This window comes from Pimephales promelas, chromosome 20, assembly GCF_988280905.1.
Source record: "Pimephales promelas chromosome 20, fPimPro1.hap1.1, whole genome shotgun sequence".
In the NCBI taxonomy this organism is placed as follows: Eukaryota; Metazoa; Chordata; class Actinopteri; order Cypriniformes; family Leuciscidae; genus Pimephales; species Pimephales promelas.
Genome location: NC_142788.1, coordinates 24,049,289 through 24,059,064, shown reverse-complemented (window position 1 = coordinate 24,059,064; position 9,776 = coordinate 24,049,289). Strand labels below are relative to the sequence as shown.

Below are 9,776 nucleotides of genomic sequence, written 5' to 3'. Positions count from 1 at the left end.
AGTGTTTAAAACTTCCTGTTTATATTTCCTGTTCATGAGCTTACACGTCCTCTTATAAACTTCTTTGAATATGACTAAGGCCATCAGCAGACCCTCATACTTTTGGACGAACCTAGTTTAATGATCACACCAGTGGTATTCCTCTACTATACCTTTCAAAATATGAAAATCATTCCGTCCACATGCTTATTTAATCAGAAATTTTTTTTTTGAAGAGACAAAAGCGATAAATTATTGAATCCTTGATAAAGTGTTAAATATGATGCGGAAAGGAAATACAAGAAAAATGTATTTTGTTTACACATTTTAATGCATGTTACAGATCGGTATGTTTTATTAAAGCAATTAAATGATTATATTGGCAGCCGGTGAGGGGTGGGAATGCAGAGCATGTGAGCATAACAAATACTGTACATGATCTGCATATTATAAAAGCACACAGAGAGCACAGGATACTCTCAGAATTCAAGCGCTGTCAGGGAACCTGAACTTCCGATCTTCTTAAACCTATTGGCTGCAGCAATGGCTATGTAGTTTTTCTGTACAAAGGAGTGAGGTGGAAGAGGAAGGAGGAGAAACAGAGAAAGTATTTAGTATCTTAAAACAGAGTTAAGAAAGTGGTAAATCATAGCTTTTCACCTTCCACATCCGCCTGGCCATATACTTCTTGAGGAGAACCTGTGACTTGAGCACGATGTTGCTGCTCTTGGCTTTCTCACTGATGTTGTTGAGCCATGGGTGTTTGAGACTCTGTGTAGCACTCATACGACCACTGTAAAAAAAGAGACACATCTTCAGAAGACTTGGAATATATAATAAAAGTTGAATGAAATGTTACTTTTATTGTGTGTGATTTTTTTATGGTTCATTTATATCCCTTTTGGAGCTTGAATGCAATTAGTCACTGTACACTTTCATTGTATGGAAAAGAGCAGCTCGGATATTCTGTAAATCATTCCAAGTCACTCGGAAGTTGTTGGAATACAATTACAAGTTTTTGGACTAAGTGTACTTGTAAGTGTATTTAAAATTTCACCTTCTTTCTCTGATAAGCAGGTTGGAGACGAAGTCCCGAGCCTCAGCAGACACATGCTCAAAAGCATCCTCATCGAAGTACCTACACACATCCAACAGGGGGTGTTGTTTTACAACAATTTGTATTTATTTTCGAGATATACCAACAAAAAAAAAATGTTTCACTTGTCATCTTCTGGGCTCCATAGAATTAAAACAGCTCAAACATTATTATTTTAGTCTGGGACTAGGCGTAAGCCTTGTCTGTGAAACCAGCGAAATGACTTGTAAATATATTTTTCTTTGTGGGTTGCTAATGTTATGTTTTGTATAGAATTAATTTAATAGAGGCCTACCAGTTGCCCAAAAGCACATTGTTGAGGGTCTGTCCATCATCATCCCCCAGAAAAGGAGAGAGGCCACTTAACCTGCAACAACAGAAATGTGATTTTTATTGTTTCTCCAGTTCAACAGATCAGTTAACATGGAGCTAACAGGGTTGTACAAGTTTCTTTTTCTGTTTTGGAGACTTCCCATAATGCACTTAACACCAGTATTGCTTTAATTAGAAGTTGTTGACTGAGTGACCCTGGATGCTCATTTACTGCCTTGTTGGATGCTTTTGGACTCACTCCCAGTCCCGTTACTGTACGTCCCCCATTATTAGCCAATCTATTACACTAATTTTAATGTTTGTAATCAAGGCCTGTCTGAGTCTTTTGCAGTGTGGTGATTTTAAATTCAAATGTAGTAGATTGTTCAAAATGATACTTAATTGCAATCTATATGTTCTGGTGTATGTTAATGCACACAGCTTATTGTGATTTACAGCATATATGTGACGACTCCCACCGTCCACATATCTGTAGGGAAGGAGACAAAATCGAAGTTCACCACCTCCGGAGCTAAAAATTCAGGCGTCCCGAATGAAACTTTGAGCTTCTCTCGTGGTTTATATCTGAAGGAGAATAAGGAGAAGGCACTTTAACCATAAAAGTAAGCCTTGGTTGTAACATTTGAACTCCTAGGATCAACACATTCAGAAATACACAGTGGTCATTGGAAAAGTATGTAAGGCAAAAGTCATATGCCAAAATGGCTGATGACGACAACACTAATCTTGATTTGGACAATGGACAAGCACAATACAATAGCAGTGTAAAAGTATAAATCATACCTCCTTGCTAGTCCAAAGTCAATAATTTTCACCTGATGGCTAGAGTGATTAACAAGAAGGATGTTCTCCGGCTGAGAAAAAAAAAAAGAAATGATACTGTTTTCAGGATGTCAAAGAAAAGAAACTATGAATGAAAGCTGTAAATATGAGGCGACCCTCAGTTATCATACGAAATATTGATACATCGGTTTAAGAAATCCATAAATAATTGAATAGATAAAAGCAAATAAAAGAGGATGCAGTTTAACAATAAAACAAACTTAGAAATGATGCTAAAATTTTAAATTGTTATTTTTAATATGCTTTTTAATTCTAGTTTAAATTCACTTTAATTCTAATTTAAGTCTTTTATTTTTTTTAAAGTATGCATTGGATTTTCAATTAATCAATAGCTCTTCCTGTCAAATATTGCAATATATTATTAATTTCCAGTTAAGCCAGGAGGTGGCACCCAATCGGTTGTCAATCAAATGTTACAAAAGTTGTCATTGGTCATGGCTGTTTGCAGTTTAAGAAACTTAAATGACTGTACCAATGATCAAATTGTTGTTTTTAAACATTTTATAATTATAATTTCTCAATTACACTTATCTATTTATTAAGCTACACTTAGCATCACAAATGCCTCCACGCCCCCCATATGTAAAAAGAAAAAAAGTGGTCAAAAATTGTAAAATTTGTATTAAATTAATTATTTTTGTAGATCATAATAGCAAAAGTTGCCTTACATTTCTCCATGAAGCAGAAAAGACAAGCCTCGCAGCAGTCAAGTGAAGTCTATTTAAGACTCACATTTCCCTTTAACACCCATCTCTACAATAGCAGTTACCATAAAGACTTAATCCTAATGAAAAAAATGAAAAAAAAATCACTAATCTAAACCTGACGATCAACGTGACTACTTTTTGCTTCATCTCTTACCTTGAGGTCCAGGTGAAGTACATACATTTGGTGCATGTACTGGACACCCTCACAGATCTGTTTTACAAACACCATGGCATCCACCTCAGTCAGCGGACAGCTCTCATCCACAATTCTCTCGAACAATTCGCCTCCCTCCACACTGAATAAAAAAAGATGAGACAGGACCAACTCTATGGTTTAATCATTCACGTTGCGCTTAAGCTCTTTGTATTTTATTGCTTATTAAGTTGAGATCTGGGTCTACTTACAACTCCAAAATCAGCACAACTTGATTCTTGACCTCAAAGGCATCATAAAGTTGGAGGATGTTAGGGTGACTGAGCTGGTTCATGACCTGCATCTCATTCAGGGCCATGTCCTGCAAAACAACCAAAAGCAACCTTTAGATATTTTATGTTTTTTTCCTTGTGTTATCCGTGTTAGCTGTTATTTGTGCTAATGAAGGCATCTAGTGTCAGGTAAATAAAACATAATTAATAAGACAGATCCAGAATAGGAACATTTCAGGACTCAGCTAGACTAGAACAGACATTTTCAAGTGGAAGAATATGTTTGCTAATTTGGAAAAGCTGAAAATGTGTGCTTTTGCTGTGTAATTCAGTGTATATAAATGGAAATCTGTTGATATATCTATAGACGATATACATTATGTACACTATACCACTCAAAAGTTGAAGTTCAGCACGATTTTTAAAAAATAATTTAATATTTATTTATGAAGGATTCATTAGATTAATAAAAATTAACAGTAAAGACTGTTTTAACTTTACATTTATCATCAGAGAATCCTGAAAAAATGTATCACACTTTCCACAAAAATATTAAGTAACGGTTTTAAACATTGATGATAATAAGAAATGTTTCTTAAGCAGCAAATCAGCATATTGAATGATTTATGAAGGATCATGTGACACTGAAGACTGGAGTAATGATGCTGAAATCCATCACAGGAATCAGTTATGTTGGCAAAATAGTAGTTTCACAGTAACATAGTCTGTGATGGCACTTTTTAATGCACAAATTAATATGCAAATGCTGTCAGTAATATTGTGAAATTTAAAAACATGCACAGCACAGATCTGGTCTACTTACCCTTTCTCTGGCATTTCTTGTGTTGATGATTTTAGCAGCAAGCCTCATCCCCGTCTTAGTCTCGGTACATTTGTGCACCTTGCCAAAACGGCCGCTGACAATTTAATATGATGGTTAAAAATGTCAAAGATTAGGATGACTGGTTACTACGACAATATTTTGCCTATATAATAACTCCATAGCAGTTACTGTTGCAGAAATGCTAGCTTTCAGCTCACCCTCCCAGCACTTCTCTAGTGTGGATAGTGAAGGTGTCACAGGGTGGAGGGTTCGACTTCAGCGTCACAAAACGGTGAGCAAAAGGGGCAGGCTGAGGTGAAATATCATCTGAAAAGAGCCAGGACACTATTAGAAGTGCTTTCAGACAACAATCTTTCAGTCAGTCAACTTCATTGGGAATCTTGGGTCAGAGATCACTATGAGATGTTAATGGTGTTGATATCTGCTCTATAATGCTCTTCATGTTGGGTTGGAGTGGGAACAGCTGCAGGAGAGTATAGGGCAATAACACGCCAGGGACAAAGGATTATCATATTCCAGACACTTCAGATGTCTAAGGTCAGGCTATATTAGAGGCCTTGCTGTCTGCTTAACCGTTGAAAACAAATTAACAACTGGAAATTTCGCCATTTTGTGGTTATGATGTTCTCTTCTGGAAAGCGTTTACTGACATTGTCAATACAGAATAACCTTTAACTTAAATGTATTTGATTTTTAAAAAGAATCATAAACAGAACAAATGTTAAAAAATTAAATGTTACTTACCTATAAGTTTAAAACAAGTTTTATAAAGATTATTGCTCTTCATCTGTACTGGATTCTTGTCTGTAGCTGGACTTATTTTAATCTGTATTCCTCCAGATATGTGGTTTTCTGCTCCAACTGCCTCAGTCACTTTCTTAGCCAGCGGTGCCGTCACCTTGTGGACCAAATCTGCCTTTCCTCCAGTGACCTGTAATCTGTATAAGAAAAACATTGCTATATATATATATATATATATATATATATATAGTATATATATATATATATATATACTATATATATATATATATATATATATATATATATATATACATATACATATATATACAGTATATATCTATCTATCTATATCTATCTATCTATATAGGGTAATATTACAGTTTGAAATTGCTGCAAAAACAGATTTCTATTTTAATATATTTGAAAACGTTCCTTTTGTTGGCAAAGCGAAAGTTTCAGCATCCTTACTTCAGTGTCACATGATCCTTTAAATATTTGAATATGCCGATTTGGGGCTCAAGAAACATTGTTTTTATTATCTATATGAAGAGTTCCGATGCAAAAGCCTCTAAATGCCATTTGAAATTTTCTTCTTTAATGATGATTTTTATCAAACTTGTATATTTTATTTCATTAATTTCACTTAAATAACAATTAATAGGTAATTATCATTGCCATTTAAGTGAAATTACTGAACTTAAATATACAAGTTTGATAAAAATCATCATTAAAGAAGAAAATTTCAAATGGCATTTAGAGGCTTTTGCATCTGAACTCTTCATATTGAAAACTGTTCATTTTTGTGGAAACCGTGATTCACTTTTCAGGATTCTTTGACTAGAAAGTGTAAAAGAACAACTGAAATAGAAACCCTTGGTAACATTATACATTTCTATACTGTTTTTTTTTTTTAAATCAATTTCTTAAATTAAAACTAACTGATCCCAAACTATATTTTTCCATCCCCACGAGGAAAACACTTATTTTTTATTGGGGAAAAAAATGCAGAACGTTTTCTGAGGTTTGTTTAGGTTTAGGGGATAGAATATACAGTTTGTAAAATATAAAAATTGTCAATGGAAAGTTTCCATAAAACATTGAAACCAATCATGTACGAGAGTTTACCATTTAAAACCAAACAAAGGTCTTGTTATGAAATATTGGTTACACTTTATTTGAAGGTGTCTTTGTTACGGTGTAACTATAATTTAATTACCGAGTAATATTAAGCAACTACATATGAAGAGTTCAGATGCAAAAGCCTCTAAATGCCATTTGAAATTTTCTTCTTTAATGATGATTTTTATCAAGCTTGTATATTTAAGTTCAGTAATTTCACTTAAATAACAATTAATAGGTAATTATTATTGCCATTTAAGTGAAATCACTGAACTTAAATATACAAGCTTGATAAAAATGATCATTTTAGAAGAAAATTTCAAATGGCACTTAGAGGCCAACTTGGTTTGGTTTAGTTGCATGTGATTATGAGTCATTTATAGTCGTTACTATAGTAACTACTTGTAAAATTAATCAGCCGCAAAAGGGATAAATTGCATTTAAAATTTTTAGACAAGCAATGAAGTGATGCATGTGGTTCTACCTCTGTAAAGAGTTAGGGCAGCTGTGCACTTGTCTAAGGGAGAAAGCCTCTTTTGTTGCCGTGGTAACATTCAAACCCACTGTTTTTGGTGGTTTGTGGCTTGGCGGAAACAATGTTGCATCTTGTGACCTTGTCATTTTTGTGGTGGGTACATTTACTGATGATTTTCCCGAACTCTGCTCAGCTGCTGCAGAAAGAACCAGACTAGTTTGGGGAACTTTTTGGATTGTTGTCGAACCTGTAGGGACTTCCATTAAAGTCATCTTGGGAGGGATGTTGTTGGGTACCGATGAAGCAATACATGGAGCACTCAGTCCGGTCATCTTTGGTATGGTATGATTCGGTAAGGTTACATTCAATGTTTCAGTATGCTTCGGTCCGGTTGTGTTGGGCAAGACAGCTGTTGTCACAGGAACAGATGCTGATGTCGTCTTTGGTGCTTTAGTTTTTAATAGTGACACTTTCCTGTCATCTTGTGCTTCTGATTTTGGTGGAGCAATCCCAGAAGTCCTCTGGATCACCGTTGAAGCAGCAATGACAGGTCTAGGGACATCACTCGGGTTCTTATTTTCAAGCTTAGTCATTTTATGTGTTTGCTCGTGACATTGAGATAGGTTCGATCTTGGAGGTACAGGGGGTATTTCTCTTTCTCTTTTGATTTGCAATTTAGATTCATGTTGAACTTTGACCTCTGTTGAATCTTTTCTAGCTTGATGGTCCTCTCTTCTCATTCCATTGTTTTCATTGACTTCCAGCAAAACACCTGCACAAACACAGAATAAACAATATAAAAGGCATGTTTGCACAAAGGACAATAGCAATATGTTATATATTATAAAAGAAAAGAACTATAACAGCATAACGCTAATTATTTAGAGGAACAATATTGTTGGAATAAATTTCAGAATTTTTTTTTCAACTGATGAAAAATAAAAACATTTACAGCCAATCAGAATCAATCCTGCTGTGACAAGAAAACTGCAACAAACTTCTGTATTTTTTTAATAAAACGGGTTGCATTGCTTCCGGTTCAGGTCTATTGTATGTGCTTTGTTTGAATAGAGCCATTTCACTCAAGAAACTCACTAACTTTTAAAGAGGCGAGTAAAGATGAGCATGTCCACCAATGTCCACACGACATATTTTTTTTCTTCTCACGAATATTTAGATATTTAAATCGAATAAAATGACAATGAAAAACTAGCTAGTTAGTTAATTGCCTTTATTCCATAGATATCACCATCAGTTTTCCTGTTTATGTGACAATCAGCATACAGCCTATTTGTGTCCTTCATCAGGTGATTTGTGGGTTCTCTGTCATTCTGTAGTTCATAAATAGTTAACAAACCCATCATTCAGATTTATGTCCATCAAATCTGACCATGACCTATGGCATGCCATGGTCACACTCCACCTTTTATTACTAATGCCCAGCATATATAGTGTAATATGGTAGTACCTTTCTCCGAGGGTTTATTAAAGGAAAGGGGCACAATTTTATGGTCTCTGTCTAAGCGAATATAGACTTCCTCCTGTAAATAGAGAGAAAAAAATATATATATTAAGCACATAGTAAATATAATTTATGCCATGTGGATTAATGCAATAACTGTACGAGTTATGTATTTTTTTTTCTAGTCTTTTCCACTGACCGCAGAGGTACGAACAGGCAGGGATTTCCGTCTCTGTAGAGCCACTAAAGGCACAGACACTCGCTCACACTGCCTGTCCTCCAGACCTTTCAAATTTAAGAGACAGAAAAATTTTAAACATTTTTAAAACCGTGACACACTTGAAAACCTGAATGTCAATGAATTCTGATTCCCATACCACGTGCCAGGTCCTCCAAGGCTGTTCTCATCTCCAAGACTTTCCTTTCAAGAGAATCCAGGAGTCTGGTCTGAGCCGACAGCTGGCTGGCCACAGTCTCCTGGAGTGTGTTGTGCTGGACGCAGGTCGCACACATGGGACAACTTTTCCCTGGGCTCAGGAGGAGCTGCTCCACTTTAAGCCGCAGGTCATCAACCTTGGCCTCCAGGGTTGTGGGATTCGACAGAGGCACAGGGCATTTCATAGTGTCCTTGAAAGACATGGAATTAAAGCTGTGCTAGAGGAAGAGACAAATATACAGGTATTAGGTCAAATTTGCAATCAAGCCAACCGATATTACTCCAAACTTTCATTGTAAACTCTATTGAAATATATCCATTTAAACCACACTATTTTGTTTGCTGGTCCTAGAGGGTCTCTAAGCATGGCAAGCTGAAGAGAACAAAAGCCCTTTAAAACCATCCAAAAGACCAGGTTAGTAATATAAACGGGGAATTAAAGGTTACATGGACAATGAAATTTAGCATCTATAGCCGACAGAAAAAAATTTGACTTATTTATTAAACATTTTTATACATTTAAATGGTAAATGGACTGCATTCATATAGCGCTTTCGCAGACCCAATGGCCACCAAAGCTCTATACATTTGCCTCACATTCACCCATTCATACACATTAAATGTGTTAATATAACACACTTAATTATATTAACTAATTAGTTAACTAAAAACCAAGTTAATATTAATTTATATGACCAATTTTACTTAGACTTCTCCCATAAATATTCATATACAAATGCATAATAGAAACTAATTTTAGGTGCCCTAACTAGCCACTAATTGTTCTGTCCTTCGGTATGACTAAATATATTAATGTAGAAATAATACGTGGAGTTAAAAACCTACACAGAGATATATGAAGAGTTCAGATGCAAAAGCCTCTAAGTGCCATTTGAAATTTTCTTCTAGAATGATCATTTTTATCAAGCTTGTATATTTAAGTTCAGTGATTTCACTTAAATGGGAATGATAATTACCTATTAATTGTTATTTAAGTGAAATTACTAAACGTAAATATACAAGTTTCATAAAAAATCATCATTAAAGAAGAAAATTTCAAATGGCATTTAGAGGCTTTTGCATCTGAACTCTTCATATATAAACAGATTGCACAAAAAATATAGCTTTTCGACCTTCAGAAGTCAGTTACAATCATCACAACATTGTTACAACTTCAAAGACATTTTACACCCACCTGTAAAGGTTTTTATCCAGAATGAGAAGCCCAGCGTAAAGTACATATGCTTTTCGCCTAGTGTTTGGACAGATTGATCTCTGGCGTTTTATGGAAGCTCACAGTGCCAGTCTGTCAGAT

The 9,776-nt window shown here is 35.1% G+C and overlaps 1 protein-coding gene across 1 annotated transcript; it reads right to left on the bottom strand.

The window, feature by feature from the left end:
* Positions 1–282: 282 nt before the first annotated feature.
* mylk2 (myosin light chain kinase 2) lies at positions 283–8,672 on the bottom strand. The gene is made up of 15 exons (XM_039651589.2): positions 8,403–8,672; positions 8,225–8,310; positions 8,032–8,104; positions 6,573–7,335; positions 4,973–5,166; positions 4,426–4,534; positions 4,208–4,301; positions 3,364–3,473; positions 3,113–3,254; positions 2,192–2,262; positions 1,844–1,972; positions 1,371–1,442; positions 1,037–1,117; positions 640–772; positions 283–539 (listed from the first exon to the last, which is right to left on the bottom strand). The coding sequence occupies exons 1-15, from the start codon at positions 8,662–8,664 to the stop codon at positions 459–461; spliced, it is 2,400 nt and encodes a 799-aa protein (XP_039507523.2). The 5' UTR covers positions 8,665–8,672; the 3' UTR covers positions 283–458.
* Positions 8,673–9,776: the final 1,104 nt, after the last annotated feature.

What these genes read in the sequence shown, in the direction of transcription:
- mylk2 (XM_039651589.2), bottom strand. Translation starts at nt 8,664, where the DNA reads ATGTCTTTCAAGGACACTATGAAATGCCCTGTGCCTCTGTCGAATCCC. An exon ending in TGCCTGTTCGTACCTCTGCG is followed by an intron (nt 8,105 to 8,224) that starts GTCAGTGGAAAA and finishes CTCTATTTACAG; the next exon opens with GAGGAAGTCTATATTCGCTT. An exon ending in TGCCCTAACTCTTTACAGAG is followed by an intron (nt 5,167 to 6,572) that starts GTAGAACCACAT and finishes TTTCTTATACAG; the next exon opens with ATTACAGGTCACTGGAGGAA.